The 24,140-nt window shown below is 43.9% G+C and overlaps 6 protein-coding genes across 8 annotated transcripts; 1 reads left to right on the plus strand and 5 right to left on the minus strand.

The window, feature by feature from the left end:
- Window positions 1-225: 225 nt before the first annotated feature.
- Window positions 226-2,488, minus strand: pecr (peroxisomal trans-2-enoyl-CoA reductase). Its single transcript, XM_057056581.1, has 8 exons — window positions 2,329-2,488; window positions 1,534-1,667; window positions 1,274-1,439; window positions 1,117-1,198; window positions 943-1,039; window positions 753-863; window positions 520-631; window positions 226-430 (listed from the first exon to the last, which is right to left on the minus strand). The coding sequence occupies exons 1-8, from the start codon at window positions 2,435-2,437 to the stop codon at window positions 348-350; spliced, it is 894 nt and encodes a 297-aa protein (XP_056912561.1). The 5' UTR covers window positions 2,438-2,488; the 3' UTR covers window positions 226-347.
- A 518-nt stretch (window positions 2,489-3,006) lies between these two features.
- On the minus strand, window positions 3,007-4,687 carry rpl37a (ribosomal protein L37a). Its single transcript, XM_057056584.1, has 4 exons — window positions 4,564-4,687; window positions 3,792-3,920; window positions 3,597-3,679; window positions 3,007-3,274 (listed from the first exon to the last, which is right to left on the minus strand). Exons 1-4 carry the CDS (start codon window positions 4,564-4,566, stop codon window positions 3,211-3,213), a joined length of 279 nt encoding a protein of 92 aa, XP_056912564.1. The 5' UTR covers window positions 4,567-4,687; the 3' UTR covers window positions 3,007-3,210.
- A 138-nt stretch (window positions 4,688-4,825) lies between these two features.
- cfap410 (cilia and flagella associated protein 410) lies at window positions 4,826-6,862 on the plus strand. Its single transcript, XM_057056583.1, has 7 exons — window positions 4,826-5,054; window positions 5,145-5,163; window positions 5,300-5,346; window positions 5,451-5,680; window positions 5,753-5,903; window positions 6,000-6,099; window positions 6,180-6,862. The coding sequence occupies exons 1-7, from the start codon at window positions 4,978-4,980 to the stop codon at window positions 6,339-6,341; spliced, it is 786 nt and encodes a 261-aa protein (XP_056912563.1). The 5' UTR covers window positions 4,826-4,977; the 3' UTR covers window positions 6,342-6,862.
- Window positions 6,863-6,934: 72 nt separating this feature from the next.
- orc2 (origin recognition complex, subunit 2) lies at window positions 6,935-10,449 on the minus strand. Of its 2 annotated transcripts, none has more exons than XM_057056579.1 (16): window positions 10,330-10,449; window positions 10,033-10,098; window positions 9,793-9,939; window positions 9,620-9,706; window positions 9,432-9,521; window positions 9,310-9,341; window positions 9,172-9,229; window positions 8,770-9,083; window positions 8,585-8,694; window positions 8,376-8,508; window positions 8,211-8,307; window positions 7,988-8,134; window positions 7,739-7,910; window positions 7,478-7,539; window positions 7,228-7,346; window positions 6,935-7,154 (listed from the first exon to the last, which is right to left on the minus strand). In XM_057056579.1, the coding sequence occupies exons 2-16, from the start codon at window positions 10,094-10,096 to the stop codon at window positions 7,071-7,073; spliced, it is 1,716 nt and encodes a 571-aa protein (XP_056912559.1). In that variant the 5' UTR covers window positions 10,097-10,098; window positions 10,330-10,449; the 3' UTR covers window positions 6,935-7,070. The 2 variants fall into 2 exon arrangements, with proteins under 2 accessions (XP_056912559.1, XP_056912558.1); XM_057056578.1 differs by having other exon boundaries at window positions 10,027-10,098.
- Window positions 10,450-10,908: 459 nt separating this feature from the next.
- On the minus strand, window positions 10,909-13,555 carry zgc:162816 (uncharacterized protein LOC571260 homolog). Its single transcript, XM_057057597.1, has 10 exons — window positions 13,399-13,555; window positions 12,726-12,881; window positions 12,521-12,650; window positions 12,228-12,378; window positions 11,979-12,159; window positions 11,767-11,885; window positions 11,551-11,677; window positions 11,376-11,438; window positions 11,194-11,299; window positions 10,909-11,114 (listed from the first exon to the last, which is right to left on the minus strand). The coding sequence occupies exons 2-10, from the start codon at window positions 12,869-12,871 to the stop codon at window positions 11,025-11,027; spliced, it is 1,113 nt and encodes a 370-aa protein (XP_056913577.1). The 5' UTR covers window positions 12,872-12,881; window positions 13,399-13,555; the 3' UTR covers window positions 10,909-11,024.
- Window positions 13,556-13,765: 210 nt separating this feature from the next.
- Window positions 13,766-24,095, minus strand: col6a2 (collagen, type VI, alpha 2). Of its 2 annotated transcripts, XM_057057586.1 has the most exons (32): window positions 23,889-24,093; window positions 22,212-22,315; window positions 22,020-22,120; window positions 21,759-21,902; window positions 21,200-21,562; window positions 21,094-21,114; window positions 20,939-21,004; window positions 20,751-20,849; window positions 20,646-20,672; window positions 20,514-20,540; window positions 20,382-20,426; window positions 20,248-20,301; window positions 20,109-20,171; window positions 19,970-20,032; window positions 19,790-19,843; window positions 19,681-19,716; window positions 19,537-19,599; window positions 19,317-19,379; window positions 19,174-19,236; window positions 19,007-19,069; window positions 18,867-18,917; window positions 18,691-18,789; window positions 18,542-18,604; window positions 18,422-18,457; window positions 18,298-18,343; window positions 18,068-18,220; window positions 17,788-17,882; window positions 17,509-17,690; window positions 17,226-17,404; window positions 16,925-16,963; window positions 15,023-15,357; window positions 13,766-14,931 (listed from the first exon to the last, which is right to left on the minus strand). In XM_057057586.1, the coding sequence occupies exons 2-32, from the start codon at window positions 22,285-22,287 to the stop codon at window positions 14,662-14,664; spliced, it is 3,039 nt and encodes a 1,012-aa protein (XP_056913566.1). In that variant the 5' UTR covers window positions 22,288-22,315; window positions 23,889-24,093; the 3' UTR covers window positions 13,766-14,661. The 2 variants fall into 2 exon arrangements, with proteins under 2 accessions (XP_056913566.1, XP_056913567.1); XM_057057587.1 differs by lacking the exons at window positions 13,766-14,931; window positions 15,023-15,357 and adding an exon at window positions 15,487-16,580 and having other exon boundaries at window positions 23,889-24,095.
- Between the last annotated feature and the right edge of the window lie 45 nt (window positions 24,096-24,140).

Below are 24,140 nucleotides of genomic sequence, written 5' to 3' on the forward strand. Positions count from 1 at the left end.
ATTACCGTCACCAACCCGAACATAATTTGGATCAAAGTGGCGTTTATTTTCTCTCCCAAAATCAATTAAAACCATAGAGTGTCCTCGTACCATTTCAATAGCCTCGTATAACAAAATCAAATGGAAAGGAACGATATTCTTACTGTTTTTTGTCTGTCACAATATTGGAAGACAAATGGATTATAGGCAGTTTTGTACTCATTTTACAAAGAATAGTTTGAGACATTTTTTTACCTTTACTATTTAATGGTTTTAATACTTCAGAATCAGATGAATACAATACATGTTTTTAAAGTGAGTTCAACTAAATATACAGCATTAGGCTCAGGTGGTGACAAAAGAAGTCACTAGAGTTTGCTTTGTGGGTTGAGCAATTCTTTCATAGCATCCAGGTTCTCCCCCTCAGGAGCTTCAGGCCAGGCACTGTGGTCTGGAGGGGCAAACACCATATTTAGCATTTCTGTGCACGCGGAAAATAATGTGTATGTATTAAATTAGATCAAAATTGGATTCACGCACTTGGTATCTCCCACATTGAATGGTACAGACTCTGTCCTGCATCAACCTTCAGGGTGGCTCCAGATATGTAGGAGGCAGCAGGTGAGAGTAGGAAACACACTGCCGATGATATCTGATCATAGCCACAGCAAAAAGACAAAAACATCTTGTTTATAAAATATCCCAAAGCTTTTTTTTGTTTGTTTAATGAACAACCTTCCTTGGAGTATTTAGGTCTTTCTACCATTACACACCTCTTCTGGAACTCCTAGCCTTTTAGCAGGGCAATGTGAAACTGACATCCTGAAGAGCTGAGGCCCAAGATCCTTGTAGTTCTCCATTGCAGTTTTTGAAAAGATTGTACCCTGCAAACCGTATAAATACACACACCTGAAAGGGTAAACTTACAGTGTTTATGCCAATTAAAACCTAATCTTCACTCACTGGTGCTATAGCGTTGACACGGACTCCAGAGGCTGCCCACTCGATGGCCAGACTCTTTGTCAGGTTGTCTACAGCTGCCCTTGCAGCTCCCGTGTGGCTGGCATGTAAAGGATGCACAGGGTTTCACAAACAAAAAATAAGCATGGGAGTTAAATGACTGGATGCTTTTCCTACCTCATCCCAGGAAAGCCTTTCCACATATCAGCGATGATGTTCACAATCACACCTCCATGCTGTTTCATCCATGAGGAATAGACTGTGGGTGTTTAACAATATAGAATCAGTTTTGTCTCACAGAACATACCATTAGTGTTCATTGTATGCATCATACCTGCCTGACAGCACTGGAAAGTTCCGGTCAGGTTGGTGTCTATCACAGCTTTCCAGCCTTTTGAGGAAATGTGCTCTGCCGGGCTGCTGAACTGTCCCCCACCATTATTCACCAAGAAGTCTATCCTGCCGTACTGCTTCAACACTGACGACACCAGTTCCTTCACCTTATAGACATGAGGGAATCAGAGCATGATGCAATTGTGTTAGCAGGTGCTGACAAAGTGAAACCGTTTGGAGGAAGACTTTGGAAAAGCGCACCTCGTTCTCATTTCGGATGTTACACTGAAGCGGAGTAACAGATGCTGGGCTGGATGGAGGGAGTTTTTGTCTCATCTCCTGAGCCGCGGCCTCCAGCCGTCCTGTATTCCGACTGGAGATGACCACATTGCAGCCTGAAGAGAAAGTATGTGTGCCCTCGATATACAGTCACACCAGTGCTGATACCACTTAATAAGCAATTTTGGATGAATATACAAGACAACGTATATCATCACTACAGCCCGCAAGCGTGCCAAGGAATATGCACCAAATACACCCCAGGACACGCCACTAGGATATAGGGATTTTTTTTTTTTGTTCCTTTCTGGGACAATCCTCGAAAATAAAATGTTCGCAGAGCATATAATGAATAATTACAAACCACTCACTCAAAATACATTTGAATTTAACAGCTCATAAGGGTGATGTTGCCATCATGATTAGTACTAATAGGAGTATTATCATCATCATCATCATCATCATCAGTGAAAGGCGCAGTTTTATCGGTTCACTGATGATACAGATTCAAAGGAGACACTCCGTGCAAAATTATATGACCTAATAAATTCTGTGACAGTGCAGATTCTAGTGCTTGGTCCATCATTGTCAGGATCCGTAAACGCTTTTATTACGCATAAATGTTTACAGCTGTTGCGAACTACTGCGGCCGGCGTTGCAAAATGTACCAAAGGTCTTAATCTATGGTAAAGTTCACCCTCCGTTGCTTCGGCCAGCTCTTTAAACCGTCCTAACTGCGTATGAAAATAATGCTGTGATGAAAACATAACTGCGTACCCAGTTCAAGCAGCTCTGCAGAGATGGCTTTCCCGATTCCAGATCCACCACCTGTTACTATTGCAACTTTGTGTTTGAACAAGCCCGGTTTGAATACACTGGACGCCATTGCTCTCTGGATCTAATGCGGGCGAGGCCACGCCCCCTCGCAGAACAATGGGCGTTTCTTGTAGTCAAAACGTTCTAAAAGCGTGACCGCTTGAGAAGTACTCGGGGAAAATCTGATTATTATACCAAAGTAGAACAATCCCTCTCCACCTTGCCCAAAAATGTATGTGAGCACTTGGACATAATGGAGAAAAAAATGTAGCAATTGTCTTCCAGCAGGGACAGATCTTGATATCCCATTGTGATTTTATAGTGTAATACATGTTATTGTGTACTGTATACCTCTTCATCTGTGGCTTCTAACAGAGCCTTAAACTTAAGCTGTATCTTTGTTAAAAGGATCAGTGGTTGAAATCTGCAATGAGTGAAAACTAGTTATTTTACTGAACATTTGCTGCCGATTTTGTTTAATCTCAGCATCCAAAAATTCACAAAACAATTATGAATTGAGCAACTTATTTTCAAAGCTGCCAGGATTATAATTTCCAGTTGTCTAGGATACATTAATATCTCAAGTTGCTGCCATATCAGTCAATATAGCATAAAATGGAAAAAAAGTGGTAAACTCAATTTGTGAGGGAAAAAAGCTTTTAACTTGGGCAATCCTTAATTTGGAACATTAACAGACACGTTATCAGAGGGTTGTATTATTGCCGACAACAATAGATTAACAGAGACAGTTTTCCGGTCCAGAACATTTTATTTTTGATGTAGCCATGTCCAGGTCGGATAAATTATAGAAAAAGTCCCAAATCCACCAGTGAATGACATGGTTTACTGGTCCTTCAACTCTCTCAGTCTCCTGATTGCAGACTTGACTGTGACGGCTGACGTTGTGCTGCATGACAAATGATACAAGTTTAGAAATGGTCCAATTTCGTACAGGAGAGGCCATCCAAAAAGGCCACTAATTACTCTTTAAACAAACAAGCTTGACAATGCACTCATTCATCAGTTTCCAATTCTCAGTTATTTACAAAACCCAACATACAATGTGAGGTAGAATCTCAAAGTATCAATGGAAAGCAATATAAATAATATAGTATTTTACACCTATGGGAAGGAGTCAAAACATCGCACTGTATACCAACTGAATGTACAACTTTTTACCGTAACAAAAACACAATGACGGTGAAATGCAGAAACAACAATATACGTACTTATACGTCCAGGCACCTCCAGCCACTGTCTTCCTGCAGGACCCACAGTGCCAGATTCCAACAGCCCTTCTCTTCATCTTGGTCTGCAATTGAAAAATTCAATTTTAATAGTTTCGTAATTTCAGCTTGAACCATTTCAACAAATGCACACGATCCAAACCGTAGAACATCAATCATTGCAGCGAGGCCCCTTACCTTGCCACAGAAAGAGCAGGTGTACTTTGAATGCTGGGAGATTTCAATTTTCTTCACCATCTTCCTCAGCGAGGCGCCGTAACGCGTTCCATATTTACCAACGATCCCCACCTTCTTGGTGCGCTTGGCCTGTGAACATTAACATAGGCATTAATATCGTGTATTTGCAATATACCCGCTACAGACTACTGGCAACATTTGCAACTGCACTGCAAGCTAGCAGTGGTGCTATAGAAAGCTGCGCTCACAGTAGTTAAAATTCAACACATGAGACATTTGCACTGCGTTTATTATGATAGCACCACACATATTACGCCACATCTGGGGAAAAAATCCGGAAACCTTCATGGGAAACGAAATAACCGCGAATGCACCATATTAGCACAATACCCCTTCCTAACCTAAACAAACTGAATCAAAGAACAAGCAAAGAGCAGTGTATGAGACAATATAACCTAAAGCATAAACGTTAGGTTTAAATAATTAATTGGGTTTGTCCAAACATGTAGAATATGAAGTACTTGAAGACTGCTAGTAGGCTAACATGATTTGCCTGCCCGGCACTGAAGAGTAGCAATGATGGCAGCCATTACTGTCCGTGTATGATACGAAAACATCGTTTTTGCAGTGAAAAGAAACACAAATCTAAAACGATGAGCACTTGGGCTAAACGATCCAGTACCCAAAAAACTGTCCTGATGTGTGACTCTTTAATTGATAACACAAAAACGATAGATTGACATGGATTATAGAGGGGACTCTGAAGGCTCACCATCGTTTCAGTGGAGACGTAGGTCCAAAGAGGGATTGCTTAGTGCGCACGCGCGATTTACCCCTGTCGTTTGTGGTGCATTGTGGGGGTTGGAGTTTTTCTTTTTTAATAACATAAAACATATATTAAACAAAATTTAAAAAATAATAATACAATTTGTGCTCTAACAAAAAGCACCCGGTAGTAGTTTTCGTGAGTATATTTGTCAAAGAATGTTTACCTGAATAATACAGGAAATGGCCGTAACTATGGACGCTTTGTAGTTATGCGCAAGCGCACTTAAATGGCGGACGCGAACATCCGTAGTGTTGATGATATGCTTGTCGATGAAGCCACCAACAATGGAACTTCTGTTGTAATATAGTGGACTTAAGGGAAAATTTTGTATTTATAGGTATCAATCTAGGTTTTGCTATGAAGCTAACACAAAAACTGGTTCTTGCTAAAGCTAAGGCTTCCGACTTGGAAAGCGTGAAGAAATTGAACTGCTGGTAAATATTCTAAATTTTATCGTGTTTTTTTTTCTTGGCATGCTTCATATTTAGTATTTAATGTAACATTACTGTGTTACTTTTCTACAGGGGATGCAACCTGACAGATGTGAGTATTCATGTACTGTATTTAAAGGCTTCCATATTCGGACGAATGCGAAATTGTCGACACATTTTTAGTGTTTTCACGGTTTAGGTTATATCCAATTGTGAATGCAGTAAACCAACCTTTCTCTCCATTCTAGATTTCAATCTTCTCCCAAATGGTCAATATTGAGGTGCTGGCACTTAGGTTGGTATTAGTAAATGTTTCTCTCACACCAAACATATAAACACACAGCTTTTTAAAGGTGATCACGGAAATTATGTCAAATTGTGCTCTTGTCTTCCCACCAGTGCCAACAGCATCTCATCCCTTTCTCCAATGGCTGGGTGTCTGTCTCTGTGTGAGCTCTACCTGAGGAAGAACATGATCCCCTCCCTCTCTGAGCTGTGCCATTTGCGTCCCCTGACACGTCTCAGAGTGCTGTGTTTGGCTGAAAACCCCTGTTGTGGAACAGATCCCAACAGGTACCGCCTATCTGTGCTGCGCTGCCTCCCTCGACTGCAGAAGCTCGACAACCAAGGTGAGTACAAGCCATTTGGAACGGAGGTAAAACTCACATCAGTCTGACGAGGCGTTTTTTTTATTTTTAAAGTTGTGACAGAGGAAGAGCTTGCTATGGCGCTGGTGGAAGGTGAAGCAGTCACTACCCCACCTGAAAGTCTCAAAAATCAGCTTCCATCCAATGGATTACCTGATGCAGACGTGGAGAATGACCCCCAGTACTACAACATGAAGGAGACCAAGTAAGCCTTGTAGAATCACCGCTGTAAAAAAAACACCCAACCACTGTATATTAAGGTTTATGCTTCTGTCTTGATTTTTTTTTTTTTTTCTAAAAGTAAAATAAGGGAAGAGTTGGGAATGAAGCCTCTCCGGAGAGAGAAGTTCTCATCCCTTTCTTCTCCATCAACCAGAGAAACCAAACCATTGCTGAGAAAGGTAACTTCTCCTGGCAGTATTTCCATCATGCACATCCTTTTAATCAAGTTACAATTGAAGGATCTCACATATGTTTCCAGTCACACACGCTCGATGCTGTTCTTCTGCTGCTGAGGGATTTAGATGAAGAGGAACTTCAAGTCGTACACACCGCCGCTCAGAACCGGCTCCAGACGTTCACAGTAGACTCAGAAACATTTGATTCCCTGCAGACCGTCAAATCTGTGGAGATGCAACAATGAAATGCACTTTGGAGGCCAAATGTCCAGATGATTTGTGAACTGGAGTCTGTTAAATTTTGCATTGGAGTTGGTTCGCGGTACCCAGATGTGAGCATGAATAATGACTTATATTCCGATCAGGACCTGATCTCTGCGCCCACCACGGTGTCCTGCCAGCTGCAAAGCTTTAACGCATATCCTACATTTGCCTTCAACCGTAATTCATAGGACATTCATGCTTTGTAGAAGAGTGCTAGAAAAACGAGTCAGAAATGCACTTTTGCATGCAGCTGCTCGTGTTTCCCCGCTGGTCATGCAATAATGCACGATTAAGGCACATCTAATCTCCATTCTTGATTGCAGTTTTGGTAATTATTTATACTATTGTTTACTTTCGAATCAAGTTCTGCACAATATGCGAGAGTCACTGACCAACCCCTCTCCCCCAGCTTTCATGACTGCATGCCTCACTGCCTTGTAAGAAAAAGAATGTATGTTTTGCTAAATTTAAATGTATTCCTGTAAGTAAACAGTTAAAGCAATATTGCAATAGAATCAGGCTTATTCCCCCCCCCCAGATGTTTCAAACACCAGATACAAACACATACTGTGTGTTTTACATATGACAAATCTGTATTTCAAAGCGTGTTTGACTCAATCACACATTTGGTTGGTAAAATCAGTCGGTGGTGCATAATTTAAGGGTTCAGGTGACATAATTTGTTCTTCCCGTTGACATTTCTCCAACTCTCAGTTGCCATCCTCGTTCTCCAGGAAAGCCATCAATGTGCTTGCATCTACAGCAACCAGCAAGTATTCCACTCCATCAACACCCTAAAGGGAGAAAAATATATTTGAGGGACCTTTCAGCAGGAGAGTTTGGGTACCAAACAAGAGCTGGACACACCTTTCGTGTGCGGATCAGTTTGTGGTCTCTGAACTCGGTCAGCTGGGTCCTCAAGGTGAGGTCGGAATTGACCAAGAATGCCTCTCGGCAACGCTGGTAGAAGTCTTGGAATGACAATCCTGTGCACAGTCATCGATTAGCACCTTCTCTTGTTTGTCAAATGTCAGTGCAAATCAATTCCAAAAGCAACTCGGACATAATCTCCCAGAAACGTTTGTACAAAAAGATTGTAAATTGATTTCATTCCTACCTGTGTACGAAGGATTGTCCTTATTCTCCAGCTGAAATTTCACCAACAGTTTGAAAATTCCCCTGCAAACAGTATGAATTGAGAGCCATGAGGAACACCAGCAGTGGTGAGCATCACCTGCTAAAGGTTCTGATGTATTCAGGTAAAATGGCGTCACAATGCTGCTGGTTGTTGTGGGTAATCCCCCCCCTCCCCGGTCACCTGTGATGTCACATCAATATGGCTGCCATTAAAAACCTATGATCGGTGTGTGCACGGTACCTCGCATTTGGCGTCAGGCTGCGCAGCACGTGTGTGAGTGAAGACAGAGCCAGGGCGCCCGTCTGCTGCACCAGGAGCGAGTTTTCATACGACGTCTCCTCCGTGTAGTGCTGGAACGTCACACACTCCCACCACAACCAGTTAAACTGGCTCTGTTGAAACTGGTCCCATACTGGTAAAGGCAAAGGGAAGATTCATCTTAATTATAGATCAATAAAGAGCTAATTTATCTTAGTTAAAAAAACTAACCAAGGGGAGCATTTATGTGGTCTATAGACGCCACCAGGTGCAGGTTGGGCAGTGAGGCCAGCTGCCCCAGTGCACTCTGGGTCTTCTCTCCTCGCAGCATCAGTCCATCGATATTATGTATTAGCAGGTAAATATGAAGCTCTGAACCTGTCAGGATACACCTCATTTTTAAGAATTCCCCTTCACTTAAACAAGATGGAAATCTAGACGCGGACACACGTACTGTCTTTAAGGGTCTGAGTGATGTAGTGGATCTGGTCTGAGGGTGTCCGGAAACTTCCCTGGTGTTCGAGAACCTCACACGTCAGAGCGTTCAAGATCTGCAGCAGAAGCAAGTTGACAAAAAACATCCTTCTCCCAAACTGGAAACAAGCTTCCACACACTGACCGATTTAAGAGTGATGGATGGGAAGAACCCGTTGACAACAAGGTGGATTTCTTGGGACAAGTGAGAAACACGGAAGTCCTCCAGCAGATTTTTCTTGCTGCCTAAACCGTAGACCAGCACACTGAATCCCAGCCTGCAGCGAGGAAGAGATGCTTCGGTGTTCAAATAGAATTATTAAAACCGTCGAATCGGGGGAAGAAAACACTCACTGCAGCTGCAGCATCCATTTGCTAAAGTGCTTTTGGTGCTTTTTGTGGAGCTGCTGGATCTCTTTAGCATAGCATGACGGCTTTCCGCCCAAGAGTTTGACCAACGTCTCCTGCAAACACAAAAACAGAGATGCACTTTAACAGTTCGCTTGAATACTACAGAACACCGACTGCTAAGCACCGACCCTGTCGAGCTTCGGGGTGTGTAAACGCTCCAAGGTCCGGTCAGATGTCAACACCTTCGAGCTGCCGTGGGCTTCAAAATACTCCTCCACCATACCGGGTTGACTGAGGGCTTCACATGTTGTCTTAGACTTTTTGGCTGGCGTCTTATAAAGAGCTGCAGATAGGCCCTTTTGGGGGGTTCTAGGAGTCTTTAAATTCTCCTTGTCTTCTTTCTTGACCTCTTCTTCTTCTTCTTCTTCTCCATCTTCATCCACTTCCTCTCCAGAATCAGAGGGTGACAGCTCACTATCACTGTCTGACCGGAGGCTCGGAACTGCCCATTGCAAAAAGGTTTAGTTCATGTTAAGTCCAACAGGGTACATTTTATTAAAGTAACACACAGAGAGTCCGCTTCCACTCACTTGTTATTCTCTTCCTCAGTCTGTGGGGTGTTGTCGATACAAACTGGACTTTTTTCCTCTGTCATATGGAAAGCACAGATTACAGACGCGGATGCTGCGAGCTCATTTAAATATGAGGCGACGCATTTTTATACGTACTCTCTGTGGAGTCCTGCTTTCACTCCTCTGGTCTGGTCGGAGAGACACGCACAGTGAAAGACTCGGTACATTTTCTGGATAAACTGAATAAAAAAACAGAACAGTGAATGCACACAACTCACCGCGACCCGTTCGTGTGGGAGTGGATGGTTCGATATCTGGGGCTGCGCCGAATGTCACCGTTTTTGCGGGGGTCCGAGCCAACTCGCTTGCTGTGAATGAAAGACAGAACAAGTAAATCATGAATTAAAAAAAAGAAGTGTTTTGTCACAATAAGTGTATCTGAATGACTGAAGATGGAGGGGCTCACCTGTCTGAGCCATGCTGTGTCCACGTTTGACTTTCTGAAATGTGAAAATGGAGGATCCAGCAACTCTGGACATCCCATCATCATCATCTGCACAGCCAAGTCACGTGGCAAAACCTCAGTCATCACAATTTGATGGCAATAAAAGAGGGCTAATGAAACAATGCTTCACTCACCTTCCATACTGTCTGCTCCAAGAGCTTGGATGTAGTTTTGCTCACCCAGGAATCCATTTCCATCCCCGTCCTGTTCCCTGTCTCGTCGTCCAGGTGGGCTCTTCAACCTCACCATCTTCTGAACGGCCCCACTGTGGCTCTGCACATCTTTGTTTTTAGAATACACGGGAACAGTTAGCCACCAGCTAAAAAACAAGCATTCCGAAGCAGAAGAACAGTGACTGCCGCCCATACCCTCACGTTTGTCTACGATGTGCTCCAGAGCATCTCCATCGCCAATGAACTTCACCTCCAACACATCCATGGCTAGAAAGACACAGCACGCATGGGGCCATTAGCTAACAACAAGCTAGCTGCTCAGCTCGATTCGACAAACAAGAAAACTATACGATTCTTAATGTAATGTTATTTTTTCTTTCCCCAGCGTAATTAAAGAGACTCCGGTTATTGTACAACCGTGGACAAATGATAACAACGTGCAATGGCTACACGTAAGAGTAAAAATCAATAGTTGTGGATAGACCAACATTAACTTACTCGTTGTAGACTTTTACTTCAAAAGGAAACAGAACTTTTTCACCATCTAAAAATGATTGTATGGCTTGACAACTTCCCGCGCCATCCTCCTGAACTTTTTAAACCACGTGACAGGTGAAAGGCCACGTTACAGCCAATAGGCGCGTAGAACTACATTTCCCATAGTGCACGTCGCCATAAAGGAGACGTCATATTTCTGAGTAAATCGGATTTCACCTAGTTTGATGGATTCCATTTATATTGTAATATAATTTATATGTTAATCAGTACTTGGCAGATGATATTAACATCAATCGTAAGACATCTGTCAAATGAATCCTTATGGACAAGTCCTACGTTAAAAGTAGTTAATTTTTTATTTAATTATTCTCAGGTTACCTCTAAGAGTGTAATTTGAATAATTATCTAAAACATCAAGATGAATAAAATCTCAAAAATTACACTTTTTTATTGAATCATCAAATATATTGACCTGGTTTTGCATGTGTAATGTAATCTCAGAAGATAACAATAACATGGTATGTATGCCAATTATTTCATCATGGATACGGTTCTTTGGGAAAAAAAAAAGAATAGAAGTTGAATTTTCAAAATTCTATTTTATTCAACTCAGTTTACATGATGCCATCTGAGCAGTGGTCACCTGTTCTGAAACTATGGCAATAATTAGCAACCTTAAGAAGCAGCAGAGCTGTTCACCACCCTCGTGTTGGGAGCCACTTCCCCACCAGATGGCCCTCAGAGTACACGTGGTACACAGAATGCATCGCTGCAGTGGCACAGGACTGAAAAAACAAAGGTCATATGGTCAGGCAGGGAATCAAACAGGTCTAGCTTGGCTCCCAATGAAGCAGGAATACTGACATGGTAGGGGATCAGAGTGAGCATTGTGCCCAGTGGGTATTTACTGTAGTCCAAAGGCCCCGAGATGGGCTCCATTCTACCATGCTCCTGAGTCATGGACACCAACCTGGAGGGAAATAACTCCCATCAGAACTGCACATGATTTTAGTTGAGAGAACAAAAACAGGGGCCGACTACAGTACTTGAGGTCTGTATGTCCTTCAATAACAGCATATCCAGTGGGGAGTGTTCCAGCTCCATCTAGACTGGGGGTAGAGTGCGTTTTTAATTAACCCAAACCCAGGACGGTAAAACCTGCTCGTTACCTGCTGGTCTGCTCTTCAAACACAAAACAGGTCAAAGGTCTGATGAAGGTACCTCAGTCCCGTCCATCCACAGTCGACCAGGAGCTGATTCCTGTGAGGAGCGTGACTTATGACTCGCGTCAAAACCTTCGCAGCCACGTCCTCCAAACTGCATGAGCCAATAAGGGACTGTTGCACATCTAAAACACAGCAACAAAACCCACCGTCTCCAAAAATACATCAAAATAATGGCTACCAATAGGATAAAATAATCCTTTTGTGTGCCCACCATAGAAAACATAGTTCCCAGGGTGCACCTCACTGAGCTGGTCCATGTCTTTGACAGGGTGACTACAGGAAGGGGTGGAGCCTATGCTGGACTTACAGGTGACGCCAGCATCCTTCAATCTGAAGTGAGACAGCATTTTGATGTTTTAGTTTTGATGTTTTGATAATGCCTTAATGTGTCAGAAAGAGTCATTCTTTATTCGTCTGTCTCACTTTTCCATGAACTGCAGAGTCAAGTCGGTGGTTTCCTGGGCAACCACCTGTATCTGCTCCACTCCTTTGCACTTGTAGGTGTTGCCACAGTGAGCGTACACGCCCGTGAGCTCCACGCCGTCCGCCTGAGCGATGGCCAGAGCAAGTTTGAGCGTCCCGGGGTCTGAATACAGGACTCCCGCTGCAACAACGCAAACAAAGGATCAGCCAACACACGTGAAGATGAGTTGTGGTGTCCCCGAGCTCTACCTCTCCCGTTGCCACAGTCAAGTTTCAGCCAGACATGCCACTGCCGGCCGTCTTTTAGCGGCCTCTTCTTGAGCTCCTCCAGAGCGTCTGGGTGATCCAGCAAAACCTGGAAGAGATCCAGTCTCTCTGACAGAGCTGCACAGTGCTCCACCTGTGAAGAGATCATACCACAATTATGTTAAGAGAAACGACCCAAATATTCACCTTGATTGATGCTTTGACTCATAAACATGGCCTCCGCTTGAATTAATTACATATAGAATCAGTCTTTTTAGTGTGTGAGTTCAGAGGACCTTATCAAAAGGAAGAGGGTAAGCATAGAGGATGTCATCAAAACCGTGGTCGGCGTAGAAACTGGCTTCAGCAAGTGTGGAAACCACGATGCATCTCCGGGTTCCACCTGTCATTATGTCAGCGCACTCACTTGAAAAACAAACAAACAGAGATCCATCACATAAGATGATGACTGTATTAATGTATCCGTGTGTGTGTTCATACAGGGTTTTGTGGGTCTTCATGTGAGGCCGAAGTCGGACACCCAGCTTCTCATATCGCTCAGTCATGTTCTGGACATTTCTCTTCACTTTGTCCAGGTCCACCACCAGAGCAGGCGTATACAGGGACGAGAGGGCCTCGTCCTTCATAGTGGCAGAACTGGAACACGCACGCACCAGATATTCCTCATGCAATTAAATTGCTATGCATGATTGGTTTCCTTTTAAATCTAAAACGACACTGTGTTGCCCATTGTGTTGACATTTGCTTGCCCAGTCTTGGGTTACTGCATTAAACGCTAAAAAAAAATTAATCGTACAAATTAAGACAAATTAAGGCTTCATCCCCACCTACCCCATGATCAACAAACGTTAAAGAAAAAAGTGTTCCGCACAATCTGGTTAAGCAGACAACGGGCGCCCCCTGGCGTTAAATACACATAATTGACTAAAGGCAAGACAAAACGTGCAAACGTTGTTGAGTTTAATTGCATCAGAAAGAACAAAAGCTAAACTACTGAATGTTATCGTTTAGGATCTGACAACGTGCATTACAATTGAGCAGGTTTTAGACAGGAACTCTACCGACTTCGACCTTCCAATTTTGCGTAACTACCGTTAGAAACACGGCGGCTGTGGAAAAACTAGGACTAAAATATCGCAACGTTGATACTTACTTAAAATAAGTTCAGAATATAACGCTGTATTTTCTTCCCGCAGCCTGAGTGGAATCTGCACACACGGTGGCTGCAATAATCACCGCAGCATGTCAAAGGCGCAGCTCGCCGGCTACGCTGGCCTCCAAAACAAGCGAACCCAGTGCCCTTCCAAAGATTGGACTGGACCTGGATTGAGACACCCTTTTTTCCCTCATACTCTGTAATGTTGCTTTATTAATCCCCCCTCTTTCCCTTAATAATATGTATCAAATGTCTTATTTAACACTCTTTATTAAAAGCTGCAGGTGCGAGGCACAGTGATTTGAGGAAAAATGCTCCACATGTGTTGAAAACATGGTACCACATTCAAACAGAAAAGACAGGATTTGGGACTCCACATCTGGGCTTTATTTGAACTGTAGGCTTACAGATTAGCATCGTTATGTATTTGCCAACTTTTTGTGTAAATAACTACAATATGTGTTTCATTGGTGAGAGCGTTGTGGGGCTTTCTTTTGTATTCCAGCATGGAAAAGAAAAATTTGCATGTTTTATCCCCTGAAGAGACTACAGTAATTATAAAACAACGAAATGTAAAAATAAACATGTTTTCCTCATCGTCATTTTAGCACCTTTAATGTGAATACTGACTTGATGAAAGACAGAGAAAAAAAGAGACAGAGACAAGTCCTGCCATTTGAATATCCTTCAAAAACAACTTGTGTCCTACACATTCAATAATCACACACCTCTCCTTTGGGATATTTATGTCTTTGGTTTTAAGTGCTGACCATAGATTTGGAGTAGAACAACCATTGTAATAATCGCACTACATGTGTACATTTTGTGTATGCGTGTCCGCTGGTCCAGCTGGATTGGTATATTGATCTTCACCTATTATAACTAGAGCCGCCTCAGTGCCTTATATCCAGTAATGATAGTGATGACGAGGGAGGTGGGGATACCTCTGTTGATGTATTCAGCCCAGTCTCACTTCCAAGTGTGTAAGAGATTTGCCAGTCCATTTGAGGATGTGGTTGACCCTATATTGTTTGGTCAGAGTTACAAGAGCACAGGGTTAACTGTTGCAAGGTAACGTAGCTTAATTTAGGGCAAATGTGTTTCACTCCTAAACCTTGGACAACATGGTCCAGCATGGTGGACAGGCAGGTCTTATACACACTTGAGCATGACACCAGGTTGGCTTACATGTTTGCGTTGAAGGTGCTGGCCCTTCTTTCACTCTGTGTTCTCTAATTCTTTGGTGTGCAGAGGTCCTCACTAGCATATCCAGCGGATAAAGCGCTCGAAGAATGAGGATTTGTTCAGCATGTTGTAGTTATCTGCCCTGAAGATGGCCGTTGTGTCCCCAAGGGCCACCTTCCGCAGAACCTCTTCGTCTGTGTCTTTTCCTATGGCGATCACAGTGGGAACGCCTTCCACTCGTCGCATGGCAGTTACCCCCTCATCCAGCTGCTCCCTGGATGTGATTCCGTCGGTGATGTAGATGAAGGCCAACTCGGCATGGCGACGAGCCAGTCGGTCTCCTTGCTAGAAACACAATGTTGAAAGTAGTGAGACATTTTCGTTAGGACATTGAGAGCACTCTCACATCAACGACAAGATATCTTTCTCTTTGTACCCTTGGGATCACAATATTGTTGACTGCATGGATGATAGCGCTGCCCAGAGCGGAAGAGGAATCCATGTAGTCCACATTGGCCAGCGAATCACTGATGACAGTGAAGTTGTAAGTGAGCGGGAACTCCACCCTCTGTTCTGTAGGGCTGCCATACTGCAGCAAAGCAATGCGAGCGTCCCTCTCGTCTGAGTTGCTGTTGGCCAGGTTGAGGCGGCGGGCCACGTTCTCGATGAACTCTTTGGCCCTGCGGTGGTTCTCCAATCCCATTCTCTCAGAGCCGTCCAACAGGAAGACCATGTCCACCGGCCGTCGCACACAGCTGGCCACAGCCGGCTCTGGAGGAGAAACACAAAATCAAACAACGTTGAGGCCAAAGAAACCAAAAAGGCTCAAATATACATAGTGTTCAGAAAATACAGCCATATATTTAAGATCACAAGTAGCATCAGCAAGAAACCAAATCAGAGATTGCTCTGTTCTTTTATTGCTTTGAGATGACAATGTAAAAACATGAATACATTTTCTTTTCACAGCAGCATGTTAGCCAGTATAATACTCATTCAAGAGGTCAAAGCAGCTCTTTAGTCATTATCCCTTTTGTCATTCTTCCTTTAAGCCAAGCCACATGCAGAAAAAGACATGCAATAGTCAATGGCATAACATAAAGTAGTTCCTTCACTGTCAATGCCAAGTCAATAAACCAAAACACCCACTCAGAGGCAGCTCACTGTAGCAGGTATTAAACCAGAATCTTTCCATGTGTCACGGCTTCTTCACCAGTATGAATGATTCACAGCGCACAATAAAGGCCGTAACCATGGAAATGTGCAAAAGAGCAAAAAGAAATGCTACCACAGACTTTTAGGGAGCTAGTGAATCACGGTGGATGCCACTGAGAGCCACTACACACCATGACTGTCACAGGATGGCTATCCATCACTTTCCCTGTAATCGAAAATGTTTCTCCACGAAGGTGGAAGAAATGATATGTGTCAAATCTATATTATATTCTTTCTTTTGAGGAACTCCAGACTCAAAAGAGAGGGAGCGCCCTGAGTCCATCCAACTTTAAGTTTTAGTCTGTTAAACATAGCGAACATATATGAGTACGAGCAAAATATTTGCACATGAACTGCTTCACATCATGCGATTCTTTTGCATCAGCCCAGGTGCAACAATGCACCAAATCTGACAGAAATGATTCTAATTCCAGCAATAAGCTTCATAATTACTGCCATCCATAATGGCGAGGTAGCATGGTTAGCACAACAGCACTAGCAGAGTTCCAAAGCTTTTTCTGGGTCTCCCATAATGTCTCCGTAGACATATTTGAAAGAGTCGATGAATAGCTCGGTCCATTGTTGCCTGTCCGTTCCTTGGGCGAATTTGGCTCTCTGGGCTGTGTACGCCATGGTTGCAATGCCAACCCCATACTGCTGCTCGACCAGACCATTCAGCATGGTGGCCACACCCTCCATTGAGGTGGGGACCAGTGAGTGACTGCCTTCTTCGGCCAGGGGCCTCCATGGCAGAGAGGCTTGCCCTGCAGGGACACCCCCTAAAAGAAGTGGGCGGGATTACATTGTGGGCGTGGTCCCACCGAATTTGTGCATCAGCACAGTCAAAAAGAAAAGGTGCCGAGGTACAGGAAGTCTCATTAAACTTTGCTGTTGTGTGCTACTGGAGCTTATTACAATATATATTACAACATAAACCATAACCTGTTTTATTGGACACAGATTTGGGCCTCAACATGTTGTTCAGAGAAACAACCTTGTGTGTTCTTAAAGGTGACACAAATCTATTATGCACCTCCGCTGAAGGGTATTAGTGCATTTAAACCTGTTGTCCAGATGTACTGGCTGAAAGAGCGTATCGATTCTGGTATTATTAATATTTTACCTGATTTACAAGGGAGATCAGGACATACAACGACAGGATCTAAAAAAAAAAAAATCAAAAGGATAAATTATTAGAGAAAGATCATGAAGTCTTCATTACAGGCATGCCCAAATCCTGTCCTCGAGGGCCGAAGACCCTCTACCTCTACCTCTACCTCTGTTCCACCAGGAAGATATCCTTAGAGGAAGCTCTTTTACTGCCCGGTAGAACAGAAAACCAAGCTTGACTGCAGACCTTGAAGACTGGATTTGGGCACCCCTGCTTTAGTAGCTCTACCCTAAACGTTTGAATAAAAAGGTACCTGGGCAGAGAACAGTTTCTATCCTGTCAATGAACTCCTCGGCCACCAGGTCCGCAAAGCGCCTCATGCCCAACACCTTGCCATCCCTCTGGCAGGCGATGCTCTTCAGAATCTCATTCTCCTCGATCTGAGAAAACATGTCCCCGATGCCGATGGCGTTCACGTCAACATTGGGATCACTGCTCAAACAGGCCCAAGCAAGGGGACAAAAAGAGTTTGTTTCTGCCCTCCTGCACAAACTACTAATTCTTGTATTTCAGAATGACATTCCAGTGTCAGAAACCTGCACAGGTAGGTGAGCAAAGAATCATCATCTCTGGGGTCAAAGCGTCCGTCTGTGATGACCACCACAGTGACGTTGGCTTTGGCACGGCGGCTGTCCCTGATCAGGTTGTCGTAGGCGTACTTCAGGGCGGATGGAGTCCACGTTCCACCGGCGATCCATTCCATTTGCTTCATGGCTTCCTGAATAAACAATGAGTCAGTGTGTTCGAGGCATCTACTGTATGTACCAAAGTGAACGCATTACAAATACACTTAAAATGTGCGTTGAGTGTGAGACCTTGAAAGAAGTCAGTGAATCAATCTTGGGATCATCGGGACGGATGGCCTGGAAAGTTCCACTGTGACTGTACTGAACCACACCCACTCTTGTGCCTGGGAAGATGTGTTATGTATGAAAATCATCCCCACCTTTTTTAGACTTTGGACAACATGAGTTTAAAAGGCACACAAATGTGTATGAATAAATACATTTTTTTTAGGATTTACTTAAGAGAAAGCAAAACAAATCACATTTCTTGTGGCACAATTCCAAAATATATACCCTGATATACATCTACCTGTTTCTGACTTGGGGTCTTTGGCGAGGGAGCCCAGTCTGTTGATGGTATTGATGACAAAGTTCTTCTCCAGGGTGAAGTTAGTCAGACCCACTGACTCTGAGCTGTCAATCACAAACACGATGTCCAGAGCTCCACAACGTTTCTCGCAATCTGAAGAACAAAATGGAGTTTTCAGAAGTTGACGGGACATCGGTGGGTATTCAGAACCCAGCTGTGACTGGACTCACCACAGCACCCACAGGTTTCCCTGATGTAGTTCATAACATCACATTCCTGTCGGGACATATTTACATGAAAATATCTGTGTGTCTTTTGATATGACTGAGTTATAAAACTGGCTCAAGTCCTCACGGTAAGGCCAGGATCTCCCTCAGGTCCAGGATCTCCCTGTTGAAGAGATTGAATTATTACACCCTATTCTCTTGTCCAGACCAAGTGTGAGGGCTTTTCTTCTCATTCTAGTGCACCTACATTCCGTCCAGGATCTCCTCTTTGTCCTCTTTGGCCAGGTTCACCCCGATGTCCTGGCTCACCCTGGCACAAAAAAGGAAAGATTATATAATGAAGTGCAAGGAACTCTCTTGAAACCATAGGGCATGTGCAATCAGGAGGGTACGTACAGGCTCCCCAGGAGTTCCTTTATCGCCTGGCTCACCCTTTTGACCACAGTCTCCTCTGCTGCCACGAGGTCCATGGTTGCCCTTTTCTCCTCTCTCACCCTGTACATCAGATTGGCAACTTTGTCAGTCCAGCATTACTCCAGCCAGGAGACAAAAGGAGATAGGGCACGTGTTACCGTTGGTCCTCTTGATCCAGGATAGTTAAAGCCAGGTCTTCCAGGATCTCCCTAAACAGCAGATGACAAAGGGAAAAAGTCAAGTAACTGAAGCTAAAAACAAAAAATAATACATCCAAATTCAACTAAAAAATGGAGACCTTTGGTCCAGGTGGTCCGGGTTCTCCTCTTTGTCCCACATCACCTGCATCACCCCTAGTGCCCTGTAACAGGTTTTGACATAAGCTCCATGAGATTGTTTTTTTTGGGGTGGGGGGTGTCTTTGTTTGAGGCCTCTTTTGCACTTTAAATCTGAATTTTAGCTCACATTTCTTCCAGATTCTCCGGATGCCCCAGGTGATCCTCTGGGTCCTGGAAGACCGTTGTCTCCCTGTTTAGAGGTAGGAAAAAGATTAAAATAATCACCTCAAGGGAAAGATTAAAGTCTGAGAGGTTTCAAATAAATCTCACCTTTGCTCCTTTCTTTCCAGATTCACCTGCAAGACCTCTTAAGCCCTCTGAACCCATTTCACCCTGAAACAACATAATTAGCATCATTAATTGTACATTTGCTATTAAGACAACTCAATCAATGACATTTAGAGTGTGGGTAGGCAGGATCCAAGGACTTTTTGTGAAATATCAGGTCTGATATTTGCTGACAGTCAGTCAGCAGAGTCTGAACTGATACCTTTTCTCCTTTGGGTCCACCTGGCCCTTGAGCACCCTTCGGCCCATAGTCTCCTCTTCTCCCCTATGAGACAAGAACAACTAGAAAACCAGCACAAACATTGAGTAAAGTATTAAGACCAACATGGCTGTGAGTGAATCTTACTGCCTCTCCTTTGGCTCCTGGATTTCCAGGGCTTCCCTAGGACAACAGACAACAGGTCAGCTGCACGGTGCATAAACAGAAGGTGTTTTGTTGTGATAAGGAGTCTTACAGGATTTCCTTTTTCTCCAGGATAGCCAGGCGACCCAGGACTACCAATCTCTCCCTGTGAAAAAAAAAATTTGATTCATTTTTTTCCCGTTTCCGTTTGTTATTAAATACATATACTGACCTTTGAGACATTATTAGGTGTACCAGAAGCACTACTACTATGTTCCATGTTCAACTTTACCTTTGGCCCTGTGTCTCCTTCTCCACCAGGGGGACCAGGTCTTCCAGGACGTCCAGCATCACCCTTAAGACAGAGACAACCAGACAATCAGAGTCTCCTGCAGGAGAGATGGCTGATGGATTTAGTTTAGGCCAGTTACCTTCTCTCCATCAGCTCCAACAGGGCCAAGTTCACCAACATCGCCGGGATGACCATCAGGACCCTAAAATCAATCACACACTTGGAATAAGTCACGAAACAACAAAGTTTGGATGTACAGCTTGGGATGTGAGTCATACTCTATCGCCTGGATCTCCTTTGCAGCCAGGAGCTCCGATCCGACCAATTTTACCCTGGAAGAAGAGGATCGAACGTTAGGAGGCTCTTCGAAATCGACTCTTGGCATCTTCTCTCTAACTGTGCAGCAACAAACCTTCTGTCCATCTGTTCCGTTGCGTCCCGGGACACCATCAGCTCCCTGAAAACAGCATGAGGAGACAATTAGGTCTTGTTGATGTAAAGTTTTGGTTTGGTCAAGTAATGGACACTGTAGCAGAAGACCTACCTTTTTACCTTGGGATCCTATCTCTCCCTGTGGGCAGAAAGATGACAACAGTCATGTTATTGTTTACACTTAATCTGCTGCAAGTCATTAATTTCACATTGGAATGGTTGAAATGGGGTTCTTTTGGCTCACCTTGTCTCCTTTTAAACCTGGTTCTCCCTAAGGCGGAAAAGGGAAAAGACAATTCTTAGTGCAATATAAGGTCAAACAAATATTCATACCTGTTGTGTGTCTTACTTTGGTACCGGGCTGACCAATGGGACCCTCAATACCAGGGTCTCCTGGACGACCTATTTCTCCTTTAGGGCCTGGTTCACCACTGTCTCCTTTAGCGCCCTGTTGTCAATTAGATAAAATCATATATCCACAAGGATGGAAGTGAAAAATGTGCACATTTTGCATCTATGTGCATGCGTAAGGCTCACCTTTTGACCTCTGTGGCCTTTTGGACCAGGTGGTCCTGGTGTCTCCAGACAGGACACACTGTGACACTGTCAAACAGGAAGACGCGCAGTGAGTGGTGATATTGAGGGTCTGACCTCTGTGAAATCACTTACACTGCTTCCATCTGCGTTCTTACCTCTACGTACGCCAAATGTTTCTGTGAAGACAAAACAAAAAATCGTAAGAGGCATGTCTCACGCTTCCTGTTTACATCCATGAGCCTCTTCATGTTTGTGTATTACCATCGTCTTGATGATGCGGTCAATGGTCTCGGTGTGTATGATGGGTCTGCCCTGGCTCAAGTCCACCGCCATGAAGTCCCTCCTGAAGACCATCCCCGGGGAGTTGGCGATCTCCCTCATTCCCATCTCATCAATGTTCTTGGATGCCGCCACGGCAAATATATGGATACCCTCATCCCGCGCCCTCTCTGCTGACACTTTGATGCCCCCACATGGGTTCCCGGTCACATGGCCGTCTGTGATGACCACAGCGAAGCGGAGGGCCTTGGGGTCAGAGGGTGAGCTCAACATTTCCTGGGTCATGTTCATGAGGGCGCAGTCGATGTAGGTGCCCTTGCCCAGGTATTGGATTCCATCGACGCCCTGTAAGCACAAATGAGTGCAAATTGGAAAAGGCAGAAAGGATCCGATCGACCTTTATTGCACCCGCCATTCTCATTTTCTGACCTGAGCTTATTAGAAGCTTAAAATGTTGTCCTAAAGTGGCAAACATTTGAGAATAAAACTTTGAGAATCAATAAACTTAAAGTGATTGAAGTAACATTGTAATGAAACTCACATTCAGGAAATCAGCCTTGGATCCAATACGGCTAAACACTCGTTGCTGTTGGGAGAAGTGCAGTCCTCCGATGTTCCAGTTGATCCGCACAGCACCTCTGTACTCCGCATTTTCCAAACGCTTCACAAACTGTCTGGTGAAGTCCTGGTGGAGTCAGATGCAATAAACAGAGCAGAGTTGACCATAGTGGACAAATGTTTCGCGATAATGACCGTACAAAATTTCCTGTTGAAGTCATGAAATGCTGGATAAACAAGCAACCTTGATGCTCTCCACCAGGGATCCAGGCGGCGGCTCCTGCAGGGCGATGGTCTCAGACGTGTCTATAGTGAAGTATACATCTATGGGACATTCATTCTTCCCTGCAGGGAGGACACACATACAGTACATGTTAAGACTTTGGTGAAAAAGTGAACCCATGACTGATATGTTTTAAAACACGGTAACACTCACTGGCACACTCTGTTGTCTGGCTGTGAGCCAGGGCTCCAAAAAGAAGGCAGAACGCAAAAACCTCCAACCCCAGCATCTTCTTCTTCTTCTTCTTCTTCCCCTATCTAAGCCAAAATTAAACATAAGACTTCAAACAAGCTGTTTCTTTGCTGCTGTAATCTTAAAAATGGATAAGTTGATGTAAAAATCTGAATGGAGATGAAAAATCACTCAAAATGAAAAACTGTACAGATATTGTAAGGTTGTATTGTAATTGTAAGATATTCAGTTGTTACAAAAGTATTAATGCTAAAAAACCAGCAAGAGTATAAGTAATAAGTGAAGAATTAAAAATGCTAGCAATAATCCTAATATTAAGACTGATAATCGTAGTGATAATAATACAGCAAATGTGTGTCCTTATTTCAGCTTTTCTGTGTGATGTTGTTTTACAGGACTTTCCTCTCATTTCAGATTATATGATATTTATTGTTTTGAAAATGATTAAAACATCAACTGTGTTGCCAGTGAAACAAAATGGCTGCCGTGGACTTGTGTAATGACTCAGATAGCAGGACAAGACGTGAACATTGCTGCTGTTCTAGCGTTTAATACTGGGAATGGAAACGGGCCTGGCGAAAGGCTGAAATATTCAACTAATCAGTTCTAGAGATTTAACTCGTAGATATTCGGTACCAGCCAGTACATCATAACTAACAAAATGCCCACATAGCCGTGCCTTCAGTCACAAAATATACAAATTTTGTGCTGCAAATGGAAAAAAACTAAACAAATGACAGCAGAGGAAAAAATAACAGAATAAATCCGTATAAGGGCCCATTTCGTGTTTCTGTTGCCCTGCCCCTCACGGGAAATCTGGGGGCCCCGCCTGTCATGGCTGCGTTTGTACGTTAGGGGGCATAGGTGCCCCATCCCACTGATGCGCGTGACACATTCAAATTTCAGCAGCTCGGACCTCACTTGCTCACAATTGGGGAAAAAACTGTTTTGCAATTAATCAGTTTACCAAATGATTGACACGGGGTCTTCGCACACCTGAGAGCGTGCTGAATGAAGATTCCCATCTCAAACTTTTTTTGCTTCCACAGAGCCGAGAGCAACATTTTATCAAAAAGTCCCCCCCTTTATACTCATAAGCTAATTTAAAAAAAACAAAACTATTTATTTCAAAGAACAAACAGGTTTATTCTTGAAAAGCTTTTGCACTTTTTCAAGCGTGTGTCAAACCATCTCGTTATTTCCCTGCCCGTGGAGCAGTTACACCAAGGAACCTACACGTTTAAAGCCTTTTACGCACGCTCGCGAGCAAACTCGTTTTGCTGTCTCCCTCTGGCGGACACACAACTGTGCGCTCCGGCCGAGTCGCTCTTCCAGATGTTCCCTTGCCTCCGCGCGTTCAGGAGAGCAGAGGGCAACACAAATGTCCCGACCAATCAAACAAATTAAAACATAAATTTGACGGCGCAGAGGCGCGCACCAGTCGCATATGGATTTTCCAGTCGATTATGGATTTTACACGACAAATCTGTTTAGCAGTATTCTTTTTGCTGGAAAACCTCTAATTTCTGTTCAAGAGCCAATCTCAAAATAAATGCAAGCGCATGCATGAGAGAAGAATGAGACATGTAGACCCGCAAAAGAGAGAATGTTACAGTGCCGTGCGTAAAGGCTGCTTACCTGAGCTTTTCCCCAACAACTTCTGAACTTAATGAGCAGAGGGCCTGTTGGTGGTTAACTCCTCATTTCAGCTGGAACGAAAGCCGATAAAGAAAGAGGGAATGCAGAAGGAAGGAGTGGGAAATAACGCCGCGGATGCGCGTTTACTTCCCGCAGAAGAGCGTTCGTTCCCTCGCCTGTCCCGGGCCAGCCCCAGCTACCTCTCCTGTCCCCTCCTCCTGTGCGCGCACGGCGCGCCCCAGCAGTGGGACC

This window comes from Takifugu flavidus, chromosome 15, assembly GCF_003711565.1.
Source record: "Takifugu flavidus isolate HTHZ2018 chromosome 15, ASM371156v2, whole genome shotgun sequence".
NCBI classification, from domain to species: domain Eukaryota; kingdom Metazoa; phylum Chordata; class Actinopteri; order Tetraodontiformes; family Tetraodontidae; genus Takifugu; species Takifugu flavidus.